Source organism: Papilio machaon, chromosome 6 (genome assembly GCF_912999745.1).
Source record: "Papilio machaon chromosome 6, ilPapMach1.1, whole genome shotgun sequence".
NCBI classification, from domain to species: Eukaryota; Metazoa; Arthropoda; class Insecta; order Lepidoptera; family Papilionidae; genus Papilio; species Papilio machaon.
The window spans coordinates 4,850,967-4,876,062 of record NC_059991.1 but is presented as its reverse complement, the minus strand read 5'-3'; the positions used below and the strand labels follow the sequence as shown (position 1 = coordinate 4,876,062).

The 25,096-nt window shown below is 33.8% G+C and overlaps 1 protein-coding gene across 4 annotated transcripts in view; it reads left to right on the top strand.

Annotated features, from left to right (window-relative positions):
- LOC106714985 (protein still life, isoforms C/SIF type 2) overlaps positions 1-25,096 on the top strand; it is a 77,716-nt gene that overhangs the window by 27,756 nt on the left and 24,864 nt on the right. For 3 of the 4 annotated variants that reach the window (XM_045678464.1, XM_014508153.2, XM_045678463.1), the window contains exon 20: positions 24,305-24,453. In XM_045678464.1, the coding sequence (XP_045534420.1) occupies positions 24,305-24,453 (149 nt within the window). Of the gene's footprint in view, positions 1-16,280; positions 17,015-24,304; positions 24,454-25,096 lie in introns of those variants that run through there. The other variant, XM_014508157.2, reaches the window with a different exon arrangement.

The following is a 25,096-nucleotide window of genomic DNA, read 5'->3' as shown; positions in this document are numbered from 1 at the left end:
TTGGCTTACAAATATAATTATAGGATTAAGAGCTACATTTGATATCAAAAAGTCATATATAGGTTTAGGTTGAGCGAGGCCTGGGCGGTCGGGGGCCGTCGAGGGTTGTCGGGCTCGATCGGCGGGACCTGCGCGTCGGGCAACGCGCGCCGATGCGCTGCAGCCTTCCTTCACAATCGTATTCTGAATGTAGCATTAAAAATATTATTTTTGAGGTTAACTTTTTTAGTTACAATAATATAAATCAAAACTAATCGTGAGACTCCAATAGAAGCGGAGGAATACGTTTCAAGAGAAGTGTTGAATGTCGCGAAAGAGAACGCTAAATCGGAAACTCAGACGTTTTGTTTGTGTAAATACAAAGCTTTTACTGTCAAGTGCACGGACAAAGGAGATCTCATCGTCCAGGAAGCCTTTCGGTCGTTACTAGAAATCATTCAACACTATTTTCATTCAAGTTATTTAGAATAGTCTGGACTATTATAAAGTTAGTGTTTTAAACATATCCAGCTATTAAAGTGAAGTCAATTAAGGCCTAGTCGTCATAAATAAGACATTTTTGTAGTGTCCCAAGCTTGAAAAGTAAAGATAACGTAAAGTGACTATTGTATAAATGTTAGTAGAGTTCCTGCTGAATGTACTGCTTCATACACCTGTGATATTAAATCATCTGCTAAGCAAATGTACCTAACCTTTGTTAATATTATCGTATCTTCCAAACTGGCAAAGTTGTTTTGACTATTAGATTGTTCATCGTTATAGCTTAGTATTGTTAGGAATTGAAATATTTAAATTAAAAAAATAACTTTTGCGTACAAATTTATCTATTGTTGTTGTTAGTAGCTCCGCGCTAAGGATTTGTTTTTATTAGACTTGTATACTAGGTGCTATAAATATGATCGTTACATGGTAACTGTATGGGGGCCACCAAATCAAAGAGTGCTGAATTTATAAAGGTAAATATTTTATTGAGGTTACGCCCTATAAATTTACTTCTTCACCATTCTCCTCAATTTAGAATATCTGTAGTTTGTATGTATACTACTTATATTTACTACTTCCTTCTACTTCACATATTAGATAAAACTTTTAGTTGTTGACTTTAAGAATTAGTGAAATAAATTTAATACACTTTGCCTATTAAACATTAATCAGATTTTCTTCCTAATTTATATTTAGTCCTCTGTGTGGGATTTTTCACATTAAAATTGAGTTAGACATCTCTTTTTTTGTAAAAAAAATTTACTTGCTTATAATATACCAGAATTGACATAATAATAAAATTTTATTTTTATTCCTCCTAAACTCTTAATGTGTGTCGGTTCTATTTTATTAAATAAATACCTAAGCCAGAACAGCGCAGCAATGATTTATTTTAATTCATTATTTATATCAAACACACACATTATTTATGTCTATATGATGTAAAAAACTGTATACTTCTGTATCACTTAATATTATTTATGTATTATTCGTACTAGCTGTCGTCCGCGCGGAGTTAAAAAAAACGTAATAAGTATAGCCTATGTTCCACACTATGTTCTACATCTGTGCCAAATTTCATCAAGATCCGTTGAGTCGTTCTGGAGATACCTTCAAACAAATATCCATCCATCTAAAGTTTCGCATTTATAATATTAGTAAGATTTAAAAAGAGCATGTAGTTCATAATGCTGCTCTCTCTTTGTGCAATACAAACTTTCCCTGAGGTAATGAAGGAGGCTTACTGCGGTCGGCGACAATCCTTCATGTTGCTTAGGCTCAGTGAACAGGACACGTATCTTTTAATTACTTCTTGACGTGTCGGTCCGCTGCACCTCGTATTCACAACCGCTCTACATAATTATACGTACATTCATAGTCGCAGACTAACCATATTTTTTATAATGATTAAACTAGCGATCCGACTTGATGTTAGTTGATTTTTTCTAAAAATGGTACACGCTAGTTTAGTAATTGGCCCATTCACTCTACTTTTAAAGGCCTCCTCTTTTGGTGTTTGTTATTAGTTCTCAATAGCTTCTAGTATATCTCGTTTTTAACACTACTTTAATTTCGTCCAAAACTCGCTATTATGAACAAGTCAACATCAACATCGCAAGTCAACGAGAAAATAAAAATAAAAGTAAAATTTTCAGTTTATATTAAAAAATTTAAAACAATCTTATACCGCTAAATGTAGAAAAGGGACGAAAAGTAGTTACTAAATTCGTTGACATTCATGAAAGCAAAGTTCTATGGAACAAAAATTATAAGACTAAGTAACAATGTCCCAAAATAATTGTGCGTAAGGTTTATGATTCGTGTTAAAAATAAGAAAAGTTTTTACGACTTAGCAAATTCGATTCACCAGAAATAAGGCTGCTCCCTATTGCTTAATTTTGAAAGTTTTCGCTTTGCTATATTTATATCGTTTCTGTTCCTTTTTATAGTATTTAAGTAGTAAGAAATTTATATTTAAAAACAGAGAATTACCATAACAAAAACTTTGACAGTGTCTCAAATACATTTCAGCTTAAACACATACCTTTTTATACAGCGACTCTAGCGCCCGGTGCGGATTTTTGACAAATCATGTCTATTGAAACATTATTATGTATAGGCTTGCGAAATGTGATCTTGACCAATAAATAATGAAGTACTTATACGGAAAACAGTAAGGCGATACATATTTATGGTGAAATATATAGAGACGTTAATGTCCATAACATCAAACAGTGGCCGTCAATTAAATAAACAGTGTCTAACTATATTTTTTTGGGTAATCTATTAGGTATATCTAAATGACTCTGCGAGAGCATTTAATGAATAACACACAAGAATATGAAATACATCATTAAATGTGTTTTATATTTATAGTATCATGTGTTGTAATCACACGTCATTTTCAGATCTACGATTCAAAAGCAAAGCTAAACCTTCATCTATCTTAAGGCTTTAATGAATTTATTTTATTTGACATTTACCCCGTTGCTCTCCGTTGGGACTCGAGCCCGATGTTTATTTTTGAACGCGACTGCGTCATTTAAGACACGGTCATTGTAAATTGTGTCAGGGTCGTCCTCCTATTGATTTCGGTTCTTTTACGGCATCACTTCATCAATCGTACATTTGCCGTGCTTTACGTTATTATAAAAAATTCAAACTACCATTTATAACGTAATTCTAAGTTAGGGTGTACTTAAAATTTCGCCGAAAGAAACCTCTCCTAAACAAATGTAATTACGGTTTTGTTTCTTCAATAAAGATTTTTTCGTAGCTCTTAACAGCCAACTTCTTACAATAATTTGCGACAAAGAAACATAATTTCTTTTCGCGATAGCCCATTAAAACCATATTTCTTCCATTAAATTTTTCCTCTCCCTGATTTTTAAATATTAAAAATTATGTTTCATTTGGCTACGTTCAAGGAAATGAACAGGTTTTTCCCGTCGAAATATTTTTAGATAAAGAAAATAATGAAAGGAATTGTCGTGATATCTTGCATCAATAAATTTAATCTCGTTTCGTGTAATTTAAAAAATGTTATATAATTTTTTTCGATATTATATTAAACTTATTACATAAAATATGACCATAAATTGAAGAAAATGTAAGAACGTATTTTCTAAACAAATACCTGTAATTTTTCACAACGGCCGAATAAATGGAAGGACGAACGTGCCGCTACGTGACGTATTTGTAGCGGAAATACGTATACAGTCGGACAAGGCCTTTGTTTTACATTTATGTTGTACACAGAATATTTTTCTGTTTTTATTTAGCTCTAAACATTGCTTTTTATTTTACATCTAAATATTACAACACAGAGGCAACATTAAAATTAATATTTATATGTCAAAATATAAAATAGCCAGAAATTTTGAATATTAATTCATTAAAAATCTCAAATACGTTTACATGGATATCGTTTGTTCCTTTTATTTTAATGTTAACCGCCTTCTAATGTTTTTCTTTTTTTTATTACAGGTAAGTAAACCAACGTACAAAACACGATAAAGTAAAGGTAAGTATGTAGTTACAGATAATTGTTTTTCAGGTGTAAAATAATAAGTACAATTTAAATATGCCTAAAACAATTTACATATAAATATAGGAACATTATTCGCTTGTAAAAAGATACAGAGGTAAGTCTATTGGGAGTTATGGAACCCATTTGTACTTTACGTAATGTAACGTAGATAAATTTTAATGTCACTGTTCGAACTCAACACTGGTGATGTTGATATTCAATGATTCTGCAATCTCGCATATATAATTTTGAAATAAACATGAACAAAAGAGTTAACGCTGTCTAGTCAACTTCTCGCCTACTTGATAGCACACCTCGCCTCGCAATCCCCGCGAGTCGGCGTTAACCTTTTCGCATCATAAACAAATATCAGCAAGCGCTAAAATGACGATTAACTGGCCCCTATATCTTAGGGACCTTATGGCTATGGTGAAATCAAAACTAACGCTGACATATCCTTATAATAAAATATAAATGTTTAAATAACACGATCCTACCACGCTCTAGTTCAATTTAACTACTACATATTTAATACATTTTAAATGGCACATCTAAAGAAGTTACAACATATTAATTACGACCGTTGGAATAAAATTCCAGCGTATTAATACCAATTTAGCTTAACTTTTAAATTCCCTTACTTTATACTAGACACAGAAGCTGGGAATATGGCAGAGAAAGAAAACGTTATCCTTATCTCGTGTAAGCCTTAAGGCTTGCGGTAGCTCCGATATGCGGGGCACGTCTTAGGTGCAAAATGGCTTTAAACCCATTATAAAAACAAGACAAAGAGTTTCCCACGGCTACAACGCTTAACTTTATTTTTTATCACATATTTAATTTATTACATCTCCAGTTTCTAATGTTTTATTTAATTTAAATAAAACTTTCTAGTTAATACCTAATATAATGAATACTAAAGTCTGAATAGATGTATAGTTTGTTACCACGTAATTCTAGGACGGTTGAATGCATCTGGATAAAATTTAGGAGACACAAATTATAGTCCAGAATACCGGATATCAGTATATTTTAATCCACAACTTTGTAATTCATTACCACTGGTAAAAAAACATATTAGTTTTTTGTGTCTGTGCGTCCCCTCCTCCGCCGAGGTTCAAGGTAGGTAACGCATGTGCAATTGCGGTCGCTTCTCAATTTCGGCGAATCCAGTTGCCCGCTTGCTCATTTGCCACATCATATTATAAAAAAATGGTAGAGATCTTCGGTATACCATTATGTTTTTCAAATTAAATTTGTGTCAGTTAAAACTTACATAAGGCGTAACCTTTGTACTAACTTTGTCTCCACTCTATCAAAGAACCACAATGTGATTGCTGATTTCATGAATTGTAAAGTTCGCAAACAAAAGCGAAGAGGGGCTTTTAAATTTATGTATATTGAAAGATCGAAAAATCAAGGCCCGAATGATTGTTTAGTTTCGTTTCCACAAACAGTATTATTCGTTTCAGATACTGTCAATGAATTTCAATGTCTTTTTGTTCAAATTGCTTCGTGTGCTTCTAAAAGTATTTTCAAATGTATTTTTCTTTAAATTTCAGAGATAACTTACATGTTATTATGTATTAATTAATGTATGCGACTCTTTAAAACCTATTATTAAACAACCTTCACTCAAAAGCTTGACATTCGGAATTTTTAAATTACGCTCTACGAAACTTGGAAGACCTACAAGTACATATACAATACCTACGATACGAATTACTTATTACATGTGGCAACTGATAATTTAAAATACTTAACGACTCATCAAAACTTATTTTAATTTTAATTCAATTTATTTCTAGTAGTTGTAGGCTATTCAGAAATAAATTGAAATAAAAACACATCAAAAGATTTGAGTCGCAGAAGCGCCGTGAAAGTACGGCATTACATTTGACAGGATTTCTTGATTTCTTTGATATTAAATTTTAGATGGGTCACGTAGATGTCGCTTCCGTTGTTGAGCTGATTGCACTGGACTGACGAAGTTGGCAGTCGCAATTCAACATCGGTGTGAAAGGCGGGTCACGCCTGCGCGAGAAGCCTTCATAACTCAGTCCTCTGTAACGTGTACTCGCTTCGTTTGCTCGCCCAATTATGTTTAACACGTTGACGTGACGTAACGTGATATAATTTTCATCCTGTAATATCACAAGTTTATGTTCCTATCCTTTACACCTGATATCGACGATTCGAAGAAAATGAGCTCAAAGAAAGTGTACTTTGTGTATTGAAGTTTATATTACTTAAGGAAACTGGAACTTAATACCTTTAACATAATACCTATTATGTATCAATTTTATATTATGTCATATACAGTTGATACTGAGTAGTATTTACGTGTACATACCTTCGTATCTGGTCATTCGTCTCAGAAATAGATGATAAAAAATCGGAACACTATTAATCTATAAAAATAACAAAAGCATAATAGGATGTGTTACACTTTCAATAGCGATAAAAGCTCATAGATTTTCATCTTGCGAAAAGAGCCATTCGTCTTGATCATTTTAACTAAACGCTTGGCCGCTTGCACAGATTAATCATTCCACAGGGGCCATTATTTACATTATTATTATAAATCTAAATAATTTTCATGTATAATGGATTAATCCCAATCTAATTAAGCGATTTTGTTCCATTAATTCAGCATAAAAGCGAGTGATCTTTACTCGCTTCAATAATTAATTAATCCTTGTTACATTCGACCCACACGGAGTTGATTTTCTACATGGACTAAGGTCTTGACTTTTTCTCAATATTTAATACTTTAAGTTGAAAATTATTTATTATATCTTAAATACTCAATCAATTTTCGATTCATATACATGACACTGCACAAGGTTTGTTCGGGTTTTGCTTGAAAATTTGAACAAAAGAAATACGTTTAAAACAAAAAAATGCAATTACTAAAACACTTTCTGTGAATTGAAAATATAAATTTACATCCTCGGATATTTAAAAAAATAAATTTGAAATACTTAAAGGCGAAATCCCGCTTTCATTACAGAGTACATTCTTCCCTCTCCCCGTTCCGCACTTTTCATTAGTTTCAAAAATTCTGCAACCTAAAGATGTTGTTTTTTTCGCAAAATGAAAACATCGGCGCACAGCCAAGGCTGATTGCTAACGTACAGGTTTACTGCTTTACTGAAATTCAATATATAATTTTCATTTAATATTTGTAAAGTGAAATTGCTTTTACTGCAAGATTAAAAGTCTGAAAAGAGTCACCTTACACTTTTGGTTGTTGAAAAATGATTCAAAACGCAAACAGTTAAAAACGTTCAAATTGCTTGCTAACTACAACAAACTCTTAAATCTCTGGATCTGGATATGACCATATCTAACATAGTCTGGATCATGACATGATCGTGACATGATCGGTACACATTTTTGATATACAGACATCATAACTGTATTATAACAATATTTCTTATCATTTCTATATATATATATATATATATATAAGAAAGTCGTGTTAGTTACACTATTTATAACTCAAGAACGGCTGAACCGATTCGGCTGTAAATTCATGGATATGTAGTTGAGAACCAGGATACGGACGTAGGATACTTTTTATCCCGTTTCCTTTTTTTAAATTACCCGGGAACGGAGTCGCGGGCAAAAGCTAGTAAGTAATAAAGAACCAAAGAGTAGTAAAAGAAGTATACCACACAAAATTTAAAACCTTTTTTCAAGGTCTGGAAATACAAGTTTACTTATTATTATGCATGTATATAGACACAATGCATAGTAACTTAGGTACTTGTTGTCTTCTCTCATTCAACTATAAAACAACTATTAAAACTACAACTATTAAAGCTAAAAATGTTTATCGTTATGTTAAAGATTCGATTTGTCAGCTGTGACATTATTACAAATAGCCGATCTTTATCTACTCTAATATTAATAGCCTATTACCAAAGTACATTAATATCGTTTATTAATCCGAAGCTTTTGTATAAGCCAAAATATTTCACATCAGCGCGTTTACACGTGTTAGCAAAGGTACCTTTTTAGCCGAAACATCATAAATCATCGCTTAGAGACTAAAATAACAAAGGTTCTTTTAAACGTTATTGTTTTCATAACGGATTTGATAATATTATCAGAATAAAATTAATTAACTGCTACAAACTTTTACCTAGAATATTTTTTAACACTACAAGTAGTAAGTGTACCACTAAAATAACAAATGATTTTTGATCAATATAGAAATTTACGTAGCATACAAAAAAAAACAAATATTATTCATGAATTCGTCGCTCACTATAGCTACCTTTTGGAATATTTCTAAACTCGTTATCGTGTATAACATAAATTCAATTTGAAATAATCTTCTGAACGTTTGAGGTGAAAATTTTCAAAGCAAGTTTTGCCAACACCGTCTGCTACACAATTCGAACCCCTTCCCAGACGTATTTTATCAGCTCTGGCGAACACCACACGATATATTTCAAAAATATTTATGTTGTGCCATTTCAGAATGATTTTATTTCCAACTAAAGTTGGTATATCGACTCTTACCTGTACTGATATAGAGGTATGCAAAAACAAACTATCATCTCTCTCATAGAATACCAATGTTTCATCATCAGCAGTCTTTGTCTGCTCACTGCTGGACATAGGCCTTCATATGGTGTCCTCAGCCTACCGCATCCAATCGATGTATCGCCACTCACTGAAAGATATGATAAATAATAATTTTTACTGTTCATAAAGATGTACAAAGGATTTAACTCGGTTAATTTCTTGTGACTTTAAACCACGTTGTCAATACATTTTTGTGTTACAAACGTCAATTGTAATCTGTAGACTTCGGAGACGGTAAATACTTTTTACCAATCTTCTCTAAAATGTATGTAAACTTTTATTATACAGTGATATAAAACTGCTAAATGAATGATTGGTACTTTCTCTCTATCCAACTAGTTAAAGTAAGTAGTTAATTTATCTTTGTGATATGTTTTTTCTTGAAATATTTCTCTTTAACGACCATTACCCGACAGCCAACACGAATGTAATGGAGGGTGTATGTAAAAGTTTCTCACTTCCCTGCATTAAATTACGTCGAAAGATATGAGAATATGAAATTTATGAACCACCTTTTTGTTGTGATTTTTTGTAAATTGTGTACATTTGATTCGTTGAAAAGTATAAATGGCTCAATTGGATAATTGTACACTTGTTCCTGATTATTTTTAGATCATACAGATCTGTGATCTAATATCGTATACTTCGTTGAACATATTTCAAACAAAAAATATTTTACCATTAAGGTTTCGCAAGTTACATTGCTATATTGAAATTTAAGTATTGATTTGTGCTTTGTTATGAAATTTAGGCTTTGATTAAAAGTTACCACAAAAAATTCTGAGTTGATATGTCCTAACAACTGTTCATAAACCTTGTTGAAAATATGTCTCGAAAAGAACCACTAAAGTATTACACCCCTAGTTTCTCTTGAGATATAAAATGTATCTAATACAGAAAAAACATTACGTGATGACCTTTTATTTACGAGAAGAGCAAATCTTGCAATCACGTAAGTACCAGCGAAATGTTCAACGATAGCGATAAAAAAGATATAAGATTATTTTTATACTTATGAAAATGCTCGAACGAATCAAAGAGGAAAAATTACATCAATCAATAAGACCCCTTCCCGTGTCCTACTAATCTCACGCCGAGCAAATAGCCGTCTGGGTGCATTCAACCCTACGCCCGCCTACAAATAAATAAATGAGTACATTTTATGATTTTCTACTAAGTCACCTTGTAAAGGGAGCGAAGGGATCTTCCGCGTGGACTGGCTCACAAGAGCGACGTGACAGTCGCACGACAACCATTAACTCAATAATTATGCGGAGCCTTGTTTACACGAACCATTAAATTTAAAACAATGTTCTTGATTCATTTAAATTGTGAAAACTATGAATGTTACACTTATATCAAAGAGCATAATCTAACATCGTATATCTCTTAGTTGCAGCGTTTAATCGTAAGACCGTTATTGTCCAAACATACAATCGATTTGACCCGAAACTAGGTTTCAATCGTACTGTGAAAAGTGGGCTTTATGTTAAACGATATACAACATGAAACGTCTCCGTAAAAATAACAAGCTTTCAGATTTAAAAGGATTTGCAAATGCTCTCATATTTTGCATGACAATGAACCGCCTTTAAAATAAACATACGCTTTATAGGCAAAAAGAAAACTCAAACGGATCCGACTCTTACCGAGGACGGCGTAGCGTGCCAGAACCGTTTTATAGTAGCTTTTATATAATGTGTAGATGTAACTTTTTTTACAACAATTCAAAAAAAACATTATGGAAATGACGTTGTCTAAATGCGCATTCGAACAAACACTTAGTGAAATCCGAAATAAAAAGTCTTATTTTAACTAATACTGTGAACAAAGTCTAAAAATTTCTTGAAAAAAAAATGTCATAAGTACAACATTCGTTTATTTTAGAAGAAATAAATTAAAGGCTGAATTGGTGTAGTAGTAGTCGGGTGATGCGGGGCGCTACGGGCGCTACGGGCGGAAGGGGGCGGCCGGGCGCCGCCCTCCCGCAGGCGCGCGTGCTCCGAGCGCTACCGAGCACGCACGATCGTTGGGCGCCGAACGACGGCGGAGTCCGACAAGCGACGAGCACGGCGCCCTCCGTGGCAGTCGCCGTCGCCCGAGCCAGTCGCAGTGAGAGCCGCCAGGGCGTTGGACTAGTTCCGTGTGTCCGAGTGCTCGGTTATGTAACTCAAAAAAACTTATTTATTTATAAACTTAACATATAAGTCGGGGCTCGATCGCGTTCGATCTTCACGGACTCACAGCATTATACATTTTGCGCATATCATACCGGTACCGGCGATCGCAGTACATGTGTAACAGTGATGTGTACCTACGCCTATCCTCGGCCCAATAGACATCGGAACAAGTTCATCGTTTCGTTCGACAAATTTTATTTGTAATACAATTACATAGTACTACATCGATTTTAAAATTTCGTTAGTAATTTGAACCAAATTAATGTTAAGGTCGTGTGTTATTAAGGCATTTTTTCGTTTCCAATCGAACATCGCATCGAAATAAAATCCATTTGGTTTACAAATGCATCGGATGCCAGTTCTATTGGAATTGAATTTCATGTGCAATATTCCTCAAATAGCTTTTGATTTTCTGTTAGTTAAATAAATCAACACTGACATAAAAACGCATTGCAGAATATATGTCTTACATTTTTCATGCACTAATATAGAAATGAATTATTATAACATATACAAATATACCTATCATTATTTCTGCATACTGTAATTCCTGAATGTACCTAAAACATAGCAAATGCATCACGAAAAGATATTATGCTTATCCTATTTTATAATGAAAATTGTTGTATCAAATCTGTGCCATTTTGTAATCTTCTGGGGTGTTTTAAGCGCGGTATCCAGCTATTCTTAAAAGACAATTGTACAAACTTACTTCTGCTCTATAACATCGATGCATTAATAAAGTACTTCAAGCATTCGCCGCGACATGAAACATTTTACCAACGCTGTGGTTACACCGAACAATTGTTCTACAGCAACGAGCCGCGACGACGACTCTTGACCTATAAGCCACCAGCAATCATAAACAATTCTTTGCCAGACTTGTTTTCGTCCAAGCATTATTAAACTTACCGGTGTACACATGAAGGAGGAAAAATTTACTTTGGTCCGTTAATAGCGTTGCGAACAAGAACAAGTGTAGGAAAATATACGGATAACATAAACCCAGTATAAAAGTAAACTTTTTTTAATAGCAGCCGGTAAGCGCGGTGGCTAAAAATACATTGCACAATTCGTTGCTAATTACTTGCACCAGGCGTAAAAAGCATTTTTGTTGTTTCTTCTTTTTCACGAAATCACTTGTATTTTGCTCTTAATCAACAGTACCTTGAAGAAATATACAGGTGTTTTAATTTCAAGTATTTGTAATTGTATCATTTAATTAAAAATAACGGCATTAAACAACAGCAACGAATTAACTGCAGCTCAAAGAAGGCATTATTTGAATTTCTTTAATTAAAGTTATTAAGGAACTGTTAAATGAAATTATCTTCGTTAAATTAATTAGGTCTTTTTAAGTTAATGCGGAGATAATGGGTCCGTTTATAAACGATTTACCGTCGAAATTATTACAATAGGATAGTTATTAACAGCAGTAAAAGGTGAAATTTATGATAAGTTAAATTTCAACTGGTCCCAATTTTCTGATTGACTGAGTTGTTCATGAAACTTTAATTTTTATTCGATAATAGTTTCATTAAATATTAAAGCTTTGTAAATATAATGAACGGGATTGAAATTAAATTTAGCACTCGTATACACCAAAGTATAGATTAAATATATCGTTTTGTTTCACATTTTCAAGAACTTTCTCTTCAAGTTTCACATCTTTAAAGTATTTTATGTCATGTAAGACAATTATGTAAATAATTGTTCGGCATTGTTAAAACTATGCTTTGTGTTAGCAATTAACTTACAAGTCGGTATTTAGTTGTACATTTCGTACGTTCTTATTGTTCCGTTTTTTTTAAATCTAAATTTCAAGAAAAACCTTGCAATACTCATTTTTAATATTTTCGCCTAATAAATTAAATTTTATTTTAATAAAACGTCTTTCTGATTGAAATTCCTCGTTGATTGAAAAATCTATATTTCCAAGTATTGATAAATTAATGAAGCCCGTATTCTTTCAGATTACCAAATCTAAAAAGTACGGTCTATTTGAAATTTACACCGACTACAGTCTTTCAATGTTTAAACAAACGTGTGTAAATAACATTTTTTCTAACATAAATTTGACTAAGTTCATTCGATATCTTAATTCTAAAATATTACTAACACTGATCTCTATAACTGGATAATGCGGTTGCTTGGAAATGACAACTTTTGCTTCGTTCCGATTCAAACGCGTCTGTTGATGTTACGTGACAGTTTATTCTATCTATAATATTATTAATTCGAATCCACACCACCGCTACAAACTGCTACCATCAGCGCTGAAATAGCCAAAATCAAATAGACACAAAATACTACGTCTTATAGCCAGTCCACTTATAGACATCAGTGATTACTAATGCCAGTAGATTATCATCAAATATTTTTTTTATTTATGTTCTCAATGTTATTCAATAAAAATATACTCGTACTCGTATATGCTTAAGAAATTTTTATTAATGCAATATCATCAATTCAACGATATCTGTTACGATTGTTGTCTTTAATTACAGACGTGGCTGATAGAAAATACTTCATTTTCTAGTCTAATCAAATGACGTAACATACTATATTTTTTAAAAAGTAAAACAACAAGTAAAACAAGTACAATATAATTTATGTCACATGATTGTCAAATCTATCCATAATTGAATTTGTATACGGGTCATGAATCAATTTTCATTTTTAAATTGATATTCAAATTGTTCAAACAATGATTTGATGAAGCTCAACATAACAAATCTAATCTATCGTAACTAACACGACTGGTAATGTACCTATCGTTGGGTTGTTGTTGTTCGCGAGATTTAATGAAAATATACACAAAATTTATAACAGCATTAAGCGCTTTCTAATGTTTGCGATGTAACATCCGACGCCGGTTTAATAATATGCTAATTTGTAGCGAACTTGTTAGTTCACTGGAGTCGTGGTTACCAATAATAATAAACTTGTGGAATATCTTTAGTCGCACAGTTGTAGAGACATTGTCTTCATTTAATATCTAACTTCTACGATTTATTAGATACTTAACTTATATACATAAAGACGTCTTAACAAAATTAAAATATTATTTTAACATAATCGGTAGTGGTTTTGTAATCTTATTATCTTTCGGTTGTCTAACAGCTTAAATGTCACAATGATTTACCACAACGTGAACTCGCAATCTAGACAGTAGCACTGAACGTGTTAATAGTATTTATGATTATTTTATAATTCAGATACCAGGGACAGATGTAGGTCAATGCGTATAAATGGCCTTTATCGCAATTCTCTGCATTACACAATATAAAATGATTAGTTGACTTAATTATTGTCAACGATGTGACAACACACAATTAGAATGTCAAAATGAAGAGTTGTCAATGTTTACTTAAACATTAAAGAGGATTTTATCTATGTATCGATACATTCCCCATCACTGTCATGTTACTTCCGAAGTATTATTATTGTATTTATTAATATTAAACTGAATTTAAAGCGTTAACAAAACTTTGGCCATGAAAGATTTATTTTTCTCGACATTCCAATTTAAAAACGAAATGTAAAGGGAATGTAGGTACAAATAATAAAATCAATAATCAATCTCGTCCGATGGATTCGCTACAGCACAAGGGATAAACCAATTTGCCTACACGTGTCACCGGGTCACACCTGGCCGTAATCATTTTACGTGCATATTATGTCATTTGGCCGGAGGGGGAGCGGGTGAGGGGGGATAGTGACGTCACGGGAGTCCAAACGCGACGTCGCTTTGCATCCATCACGCCCTACTTCCCTTGTGAAAGCTCGCTGTTAGCATAATTAAAACGTGCCCAAACTATGTACAAGTAATTTATCATTCGCTAATACACTGTGTATTCAATGTTCGCATCGTCGTCTCAAGTGAAACGGAAGCAATGCGTCAATCTTATTTCGTAAAAACGCCAACGAGCGGGGAATACTTTGAGTCAGAAAGTTGGCTGTGTTTATTTTCATGGCTGACATCTTGCCATTGTCCGCGGGCATCCTCGCATAAAATTTTGCTACTTTTATACGTTTTTCTCACTCCCCCCTCCGCGCTCCCGTACCGTCTCGTAATTATTCATATAGTAGTTCTTTATCTTACTTTTCACTATCTCAAAGTTTTAGCAGCAACTTACATATAAGAAAAAGCATCAGAAAGTACAAAAGATTTTTTTTATTCCTACGAGAATTTTTTTGCTCATAAATAATTTCATGACTTTTTGTCTCAATGGAACTTTTGTCCCAACTCCAAATTATTTACATTATTGTCTAAAGCTAATAACGTTCATATTTCAATTTAGGTAAATCTGAACATTTTTAATAACAGAACATTTGAAGTTATACTTGCTCGAAATCTATGATTATAACAATTTCATTAACTTGTGAAACTAACCTTTCAAAGACAGTCTTTTAATTCAAGAAATTGTATTGTCAGAGTAAATCGATAAAGTAGATTTTTAATGAAACCATTCATTAGAAAATAGAAACGTGTAGTAGAAACACACAACATGGTGTGAATTTATTTTCCGTGTAACAGTCGCCGGTGACAGGTTGTTAACGTCCGTTGCAGTGAACGAGCTTCAAATGCAGAACGCTTACTCGCTCGTTCCTCGTTATAAGTCGAAATAACTTGTCTACGCTCTTGAAGATTCCTTTGTACATTAGTCGATGAATCGCTTTGTGCACCTGCGCACTTTCTACTTAATTAGGCACGCTTGAAAAATTTAAATTGATTTAGTAAAGGCCCCGCTTGCAAACCTTTCCTCTGTCTTGAGATATTAATGACAAACAACCCTTTGGTTCTTAGGGAAAGAAAATTGTTAAAATTGAGTAATGAAGTCTTTTCTGACTTTTTCTTACAAACTGCTTCTAATTTACAAAAATATAACCACTTTTTCAATTCTTCCCTTCGTAACTAAGTCAAATTGTTCCAAGTTTATTGAGGATACACGTACACACATTACTGTTCACAACTTCCATAGAATGTCTTAATAACACAACCTTTATCTTGATATACTTACGTGTGAGTCTACAGGTTTAGAAAAACATTATCGCTTCAGTGTTTCAAAATTAAAAATAGTGTATAAATAAAAATTAAAAACACTAGTAAAGTGATATATCAAACCATTCACAATGACTTAGTCGTGAGACAATTAAGACGAGTGAAATGCTTCACATGACACGATAGCGCCTTGTAGAGCAGTGCTAGGGCGGGAGCGGGAGCGGGCGACGGCGGGCGACGGCGGAGGCGCGCCCGGAATGAGGTGACGGTCGCCGCCGGCCGCTGACGCCGCTCCTCGCCTCGCCAATGATGGTGGAAACGCACCGCGCGCCAGCGCCACGATGCGCGCGCGCGCCCGAGCCACGCGGCAAGCCCGCTCCGGCCTCCGCGCCGCCCTCGCTCGCCGGCAGCGGCACGCTGCTGCACCTGCGCCGCCGCCGCCACAAGACCGTGCATTTTGGTGAAAACCTGCTTATGCAGGTGTGCGCCGACCGCGCCCACCTTGCCACGCTCGGCGCACGTATCCCCGACATCTCTTTTTGCCACAAGGCCCACACCGGCCTCCGCAAGGGCGACGCCCGATTTTGCTGCGTCGCGCACCACTGCTGCTTAGCCGCCGGCGCACTAGCCACCCTCGCCTCCACCGCCTCTACCGGCCCCATAGCTAGACCCAAACCGCGGAGAGAACGCAGCGGCGACTCCCACTCTAGCGGCGGCGAGACCACGGAGAGAGGAGACAGTGTGAGCGGCGCCGCAGCCAGCGACAATAAACGCAAGACACGGCATCATCACCACCACCATCATCACCACCATCACAAGGTTCACAACTGTCCCTACCACGACATTGTGCCCCCGCCTGAAGAGGAGCCGGAAGAGAAGCCGATCGTATCGAAAAAAACTGTGTCGCCTTACCTGTACATACCGAGCAAGCTGGAGCCCAACGTGCAGCAGCTGTTCAGTTTTATAGAGAGTGTGCTCAGCGCCTGGGCTGCAGAGGAAGGGCTCACCAGCACGGGCGAGTACTCGGAACCGGACGAGCGCATAGTACGTAGACGAAAACTAAACAAATATAAAAAACGCACAGATGTCCTTAACATAAGGCGCATTGTATACGAAGTGTCGATCCTGCATGGAGCGAAACTGCTAGGAAATGTTAGATTTCGACATTATCACTGGAAGGGCACGTCACAAACTTGTAACGAAGCTTTCCTGAGGAAGGTAATTTATTCTACAATATTAATGTTAAGTTATTGATTAATTTTTGCGACGGGATTTATCACAAAAGCTTGATTTTATATACTAAACCAAATAAATATATAAAATATTTATGATTACTGCTTTAATTTTGTTATAAATAATTAATTTATAGCAAAAAACGTGTTTAGGAAACTTTATCGGCCTATCTTGAATTCTAATAGCTTGTCCAAACGCACTCTGTAAATTTTACAAATTCATACTTTCATTTTTATAAATCAGTTTAGAGATTCGTGAATGGCAACGTTTTGCGCGGTTCTTTATAAATTATTTTTGTTTCTGATCGTTGATTCAGCAACGAAAAATTCCAATCAATTTGAATACGGTATGCTAGGAGTGTATCCGCCGAGTTTCGCTTTTATATGTGCATACATACATAAACCTCAAGAGGCCAGCTTTCAATAGGCCTCACAATAACCTTATACAATAGATAACGTCGAGGTAAAAAAAAAGCCGGTAGAATATAGCTAACATTTTGACCTTATTTTAGTTTCCTCCACGGGAAGCTGCAATTTCCTTTTCAGCTAACGAGGCCTTTTATTTTCAACTCAATTGCTTTGAATTAAAGTTTTCATTTTTAGATCCACCATTAAAATTTTAATTAGTTTTAATTGGTTTTTGATCATTCGAAATAATATTAATTTACCTACACACAAGAAACGTAAAATATTAGTTCAAATTTCCAGGAAACTCCACTTACAAGGTTAATTTTTAAACAATTTTTACATTTAACAATTTTAATGTTCGATATTAGTGTTCACTGCAATATTAATGAAGTTAAAACGTTAAACAATAATTACGACTAATTCGTGTACTTCAATATATATGTATAGTGAAATAAATTGCAAAAACGATTTCACTACAAAGAAATAAGAGTATGATAAATACGCTCGAATCGAATATTTATGAATATATTGAAATGCTAGAATTTATATTCCGCTTGAATTGATATATGTACGTTACACATAGAACCTTTATTTCCCGACCGTCCAATTGTGGCGCTTTATTTACATTTTTCCAAATATCACCGTCATGTCATAACTAATATAGAAGAATAACTCTTTTATAAATAAAAACAATTATTAAAAAAGCATCATGATCACAATTACATGTAAAGTGAATAATTTACGAGTTTGGAGTCTATAATATTACACATACTAGCTGTCGCCCGCAACTCCGTACGCGCGGAATTAAAAAAAAAACTTAATTAGTGGCCTATCTGTTCTTCCAGACTATGTTCTACATTTATCTTAAATTTCATCGAGATCCGTTTAGTCATTTTGAACTTTTTAACAAACATCCATCCATCCACAGTAGGAAAGTAAGATAAAAATTAATCTAAGATAGAACTATGAGGATTAAAATCGATGTCATTCGATAGTATTGCTAGTTGTAAAGTGGCATTGTATACTCGAAACTGCATATAACCAGCTTCGCGTGAAACATTAACTACGGCTAGGTAGGTAATTATGTTCTACACTAAACGATACGGCAAAGGGAAAGTTTGTTTCACAACTACGACTATGACTTCCCACTAAACTACGTCTGATATAAACGACTATTTTACTCCCTGCTATTAAACTCCGACACCACTGACCTGGAGTTACTAAGTCTGTGTTAATGTAGATCGTCAGAGTAATAAATGCTTTCTACAATTTTATATAAAAATATAATCGTTGTGATAATATTCTTACAAAAAGGTAAGTTATTTTTACCTTACACTTAGAGACAATAAATGAAAATTATTTATATGAATATTTAGACGTGAACATTAATTTTCCTTTTTAATATATAATATAACCCTACGCAACGACTTTTGTACAGCAACAAAAAAAGATTTTGTATATGATTACACATCTCAGTTGTAACTCTGCACTTCGAGTTGCCTGACAACGACATTGCCTTAAGGTACAAATAGCCTACTACAGAAATTGCAACATTGATGTCCGTACTATTTACAATTGTACAGATGAATCAAGAGACACTTGTGTTCATACGGAAACACTTCGATGCACTGAGTGTAGCGTGTAGAGTGTCTAAAATGCGAAGCAGCCAAGTATATCTCTATGTGGCAGGACTAATTAATGGATTCCAAGTATTGGATTCCTAATTAATGGCTCCTAAAGAATAATTAATCCAGTCCTAAATCCGATTCTACTTTTACTTTACTTTCAGATCTGATTTTTACTTTAAAAATCAATAATTATTTTTTTTAACACTAAAATTATAGAGCATTTAACCATTATTACCATGCTATTTCGACGGATATGGCCGTAGTTATGAAGTAAATAATCATTTCTTGCTAATACTGATAACCCATTTATGTAATTTTGCCAAGAGTTGCCGTTTAGGAATATCTATTTAATAAATAGACTATTTCTACTCAGAACGCAAAATACGGTACATCTTAGATTCAATGAGCGTTAAGTGTTCGGACGCTACGATTCATCTCTTGATCTTAATTGCCACTAAAATTGAGACGTATTGTGCAAATTTCTGCGGATCTCCGTGAATAAGCGGAAGGTTTTTGTGCCTCGCCGTACTCTCGTCTTATGCACCTCGGCTATATTATATAATAAAAATTCTATGAGATGAATTTCTTTTTTTATAGTGAAAGGCACAGGTAAGGGCCACGGCGCGGTGCTGAGGGCCATCGAGCCAAGAGTGCGCCAACGCGACCCGCATGCGCTCACCGCGTCATCGTCCGCCGCGGTCTTATTGTGTCGCGGTCAAAAGCGCAAAAAACAGCGCTCCCACATATCTACTTAAATATTATACTTGAGTAATTAAAGAACCATCATTCTTTATACATAAAATTAACTTAATATTTTGAACCAACTTGTATTGAATTTATCTTCAGATTTGACTCATTTCTTTGTCTTTAAAGCTTACGTCCTAAAACGATGTCGTACGTTTATTTTTTGTATGTTGAAATGTAATCTATCTGAAATTTTAAACCCAAAAATAAGGTGTAAATTCTGCGCTTATCAACAATTGCTATATGCAGTAGCCGATAAGCGAAGAATAATACTGATCTACAACTCTGCAATATTTCGGATGTACGGATTTCAGGTCGCCTTTTGTTCGTTTGTCACCTTTTGCACATATAAAAACGTTAAACATCACGAGGAAATTATCCTATGCATATAATTCTTTAGAAAACCATTTACCAAAAAATGGAGAAAAGCATAGAACATTTTTCCATAGTGTCGGGCAGCGTTTAATGTTGGTGCGCGCACACGCCAGTTTCCACTTCCCGGGGCTAGCGCTGGCGACAATTTTCAGTGAAAACGAGGGCGCGGCTGCCAGTAAATTACATTATACGTAATGTCGCACCTAAAATAAACTCTGCAACACTGTTGTCATCGAAACTGCGAACGGAACTCGATATTTGAAGTGTAACTTAATGTTTTGTAGCATTTTCATTTACCTGGATGCTTCATTTATTTCAATCAAATCTTGATTACACTCTTTTCCTTAGTTGGGAGAAATCGTAAATGGTATACCAATCCATGGGAGTGTAAAAAATGTTTGAAAAATTAATTTAATTTTTTGTTCAAAAATTTTTGTGTTTTGAACTAAGTACATGTTTGGAAGCATTTTTACAAGTTATTTCACTTGTGTATGTATCAAAAGACAAAAATCACTAAAAGAAAATTTTGAATAAAAATTTAGTTTAGGTTATTTTAAAATACATAAGGCAAGTTAAATATAATATGTAGTTAGTCATGTGAATCTGCTTCCTTTGAAGCGTCCTTTGAAGTGAATAGGATTATGTGTATATGGGATCTTATTAGATACATTGGGCTATATAGTTCCTACAAAACAAATCCCTATATATTTATTATTAAAATTCCTTTTACTTCAAATTATTTTGTCGTCGTTTAACAAACGAACAACACAAACGAAGTCTAACACGTTTACGTTAATACGACACGGCCTGCCAACAAATATTTAAAGCTTTACTACGACGAGATCAAAGGGAATGCTGGCGGGAACTGAACGAATTCAATGAAGGCACGTTTGGTTGAACTTTTCACTAAGGGCCCGTAATCCGGGCAACGGCGGCGTGCTCGGGTCACTACTTCGTCTTGTTCCGTGGCCCTTGCGTGAATAAACACTGTTTTGAAATGTCTCAAATACTCTTTCGATAATACAACCATCATTACTGATACCAGCGTTATTGTTCGTAAAAAGCAACATGCTTTTTATTAGACGAAAACGAAATTAAAAAGAAGGATTAATATATGTATGAATGGTAAATGTCGTTGCTGTAATTTTTTGCAAGTTTTTATTTAGTTTCTTCACCTGTCCCGATGTTTGTCATTTTTCAAACTAAATTTGAACCACCTCCCGGTTACTGATTAACCTGAAATTTTGCATGCATGTGTAAATGGCGTGGCAATGCAATATCATGATGACATGGTGCTGATTGGATGATGGAGCTGGGAGGTCGATATAGAAACTACCTAATGAAACGGCACAGCCTCAATTAATTTGGGTTCGTTTGAATCATGTTGACGAACAGTATGTCTATTTTTAATTTTTAAATATTTTAATTTACAAGAATACAAAAAAAAATCATTTTTAAAGAATTTTGATTTAATTTTAATTATTCTAAGTTAAGATGCTTGATTCTTATACAAATATCGTATATCACTTTGATACATTGTCACGAAAATTAAAGGATAAAATGTAAGTAGTCCTCTTTGCATCGAAATTATTATCTTAAAATGAACTTTTCTTAAATCGTCAAACGTAAAAAATGGATTCCGAAAAACGGCACCGTTAATCTTTATCAAATTCACGAAACATACTCGTATGGAAATGAGGAAGCCGCTTCGAGAATAAGAAGGATTAAAAGTACGAAGAAAATAATATTTCCGAAGAAGTTTTATGGATTGCAGGGATTATTTTTTGCCGCCGTCTAACGACGTTCATCCTATAGAATATACGACTGAATACCAACTTGTGGAATATTTCAGAGCAATAAACCTAATCCAGGCAATTATAAGATGTAACTCAATTTCAACCACGTTTTTAAGCGTTTATATTCTTTTATTTTTTTCCTTGATTCTTAAAATGCCATTGGTCACCATCAATGTCAATTACTTCCAATTTTGTACCCTTAGTAGTTTTTTGTAGTTAAAATGTTTATAGACGTAATATGAGCGAAATCAAATACAGGAAATACTTTTCCTTGTTATAAAATTCTTTCATTTCCACGTAAAACGTTAGCTGTTAATATTTTTCTATAGATATTACTCTCAGTGAAAGATAGAACTTAGACAATATTGCAAAAAACGAAGCACTCTAGAGTTACAAAGGTAATGACGTCAATACTCGGAAGGACGCAGTTTGGACTGCTCGTGTTACGATCGATCTTAGAAAATTTTCTTTTATAACTTTTATTTTCTTTATACTCGAAACCAGAAATAAAAAGAGCAAGCGAATATATTAAATTCACAATACTTTTTACTTCTTACCTTTATCAGTATATACAAAGGTACAAAAGTAATAAATTAAGTACGCCAGTTAAGGAAACGTGTAATAATAGTAATAATAAAGTCAAATAAAAAAGGCTCAGGTGATATATTGCGGTGCTGCTGTTGTATGATAACTTGTAATTACATTTTCTCTACCAAAACGTGCTTAGATTAAGGTCAGTGAATTAATTGTTTTACATATAAAAAATGTAAATAGTACACGTAACATTTTCGTACCATCGACAATTCAACATGATTGAATGTAAACGCAATACCACCTCCGATCATAGTTGTAATATTCTAGCATAACAAATAACTCTTTGTAAATGACTAAAATTTACTCTTAAGAATTTCTAAAAGGATTCTCCTAACCAAGAGCTATTCAATAGACGTTCAAGGACCTAAACATTCGCTTCGAAGCCAATAATGAATAACAATTGATGTTACATGATTATCAAGTAACCGATAAAACAATTAGCCACCAATAACTTCTATGATTTAAATAGAAAAAAACAGAAACAAAAACTTTTGACATGAAAATAAATGGCTGAAGTAATTATGATTAATTTACACCTGGATACCTACAATCGTACCTGGATATAGTTCATAATAAAAAAAGATATTTGTTAAAAATTACAAGAATACGCGTCATATTCGTCTAATCTTATTAATATTATTGCGAATGTTTAGATGGATGGCTGTTTGTTTAAAGGTATCTCCGGAACGGTTGAACGGATCATGATGAAATTTGGCACAGATGCAAAACATAGTCTGGAAGAACACATAGGCTACATATTACGTTTTTTTTTAATTCCGCGCGGACGGAGTTATGGGTGACAGTTATTCAGAAATGAAATTAAAACTTGTTTTCTCTTTCTCTATTTTAATAAAGTCACAATAATTTCTTAATATCAAAACATTTGTCAGCGATAAAAAACGACTTGCTTGTTATATTTATAAATGTATCAGAGGGGCATCTTATTTGAAACTACGACGATTTTCACTCTATATTTTTATTTTTATTTTGCTTCATAAAAAATTCCTCATGTCAAGAAACTTCTAAAGAGCGGCGAGAGAACTTTATATTAGTATGTGGCAACTTTCGAGCTCTCTTTGAATTAAATTCTAAGAGTTTATTTATATATGCATGTATGGATTACGTGACCTGCTATTATATTCACTCACAGATTATTTCAACTAAACAAATAAAATGTTATTTGTACCACAAGCTTAATACATAAGTAATTTACTTAAATTACAGGTAAAATGTCTCAATATTTGTACGATTTCAGCCTTTGTTTATGTTTGAATTATAGTGATCGCAATGATTTTCATGAGTTAAATGAAACCGCGAACATGACGATTGCCTTAAATGCTTAAAATAGGTTATATTATGACCACATTTAGTACGGAAAATTGTGTAGGTTCGCAAAGCGTAATGAAGTCGTAATTTCGTAAAACTATGAGTTTGTATTATACTAACGAGTAACTTCATGTTATATAAGAATCTCCTGACAATTTTACATTTAATAAATATGTTAAAAATAGCAAGGGTAATGAATAAATGTACAAGTATGATGACTAATATCCAATATTAATCCATCTTTATAACATACGAGTATAAGTTTATATTGAATAGATTTAATGTTGTGGTAATCCATCCAAATGAAATGCCATCATATACTAATATTGAGGATTTGCAGAGTTTTTAATTAGTTTTGGACAATTTTCATTTCTTTAACAAATTAATGTGTTGAAACTTGTGTAGATATCGGACGATGATCGCATGTCGCTGACGACTGCGGTATCAGACGAAGAAGAGGCAGGGGAGAGCGCGATGAACTCTCCTTACAAGGGCAAGCAGACTGGCGCCGCTGCGGCATCCTTCAACTGCACCGGCGCCGTGAGAAAAGCGGGGTAACTATGCATACGCATTTATTGATGTCACAATCTAAGTTTCAATTAATATGTTGCTTTTAAATAAAATCTACAAGACAGCGGCCAAATAAGATATGAAATTAACATGATGTCAACTGTTACATTATCGAAATATTTTTTAAATTAATTACATACACAAATACATACAATTACACTGTCTTTGTACAAAGCATTATATGAATCCTAGAAACTATACTAGAATAAATTAATAGCTTCTCCGAATGCTAAAACAGTTTTAAGATAATTAGTGGAATATAATATTTATCTCATCTATTATTTCCTTGTCTCAACGAGTGTGTTAATTTATTTCACCCTTAGGAGAAAACAATGAAAATTTAACTAATATAACTCAAATTCTAGCCAAAATAACAAACGCTTTGTTTGAAAACAATAATCAAGTTAGGCACAAATTTATAGAACTTAAACATTACTTTATATAATTATTTGCTTTTCGTAACAGTTCTTATAATTTAAACAAATGCCAATTATAATTAAAACATGATAAAATTTCTTTGTTCAATGTAAAAAAGGCAACAAATAAGTAGCAATTAATGTTAAAAAATAATCACGAACCATGTAAGGAGAGAAAAAAAAGGTTTCAAGCGACATGATATTACTGACC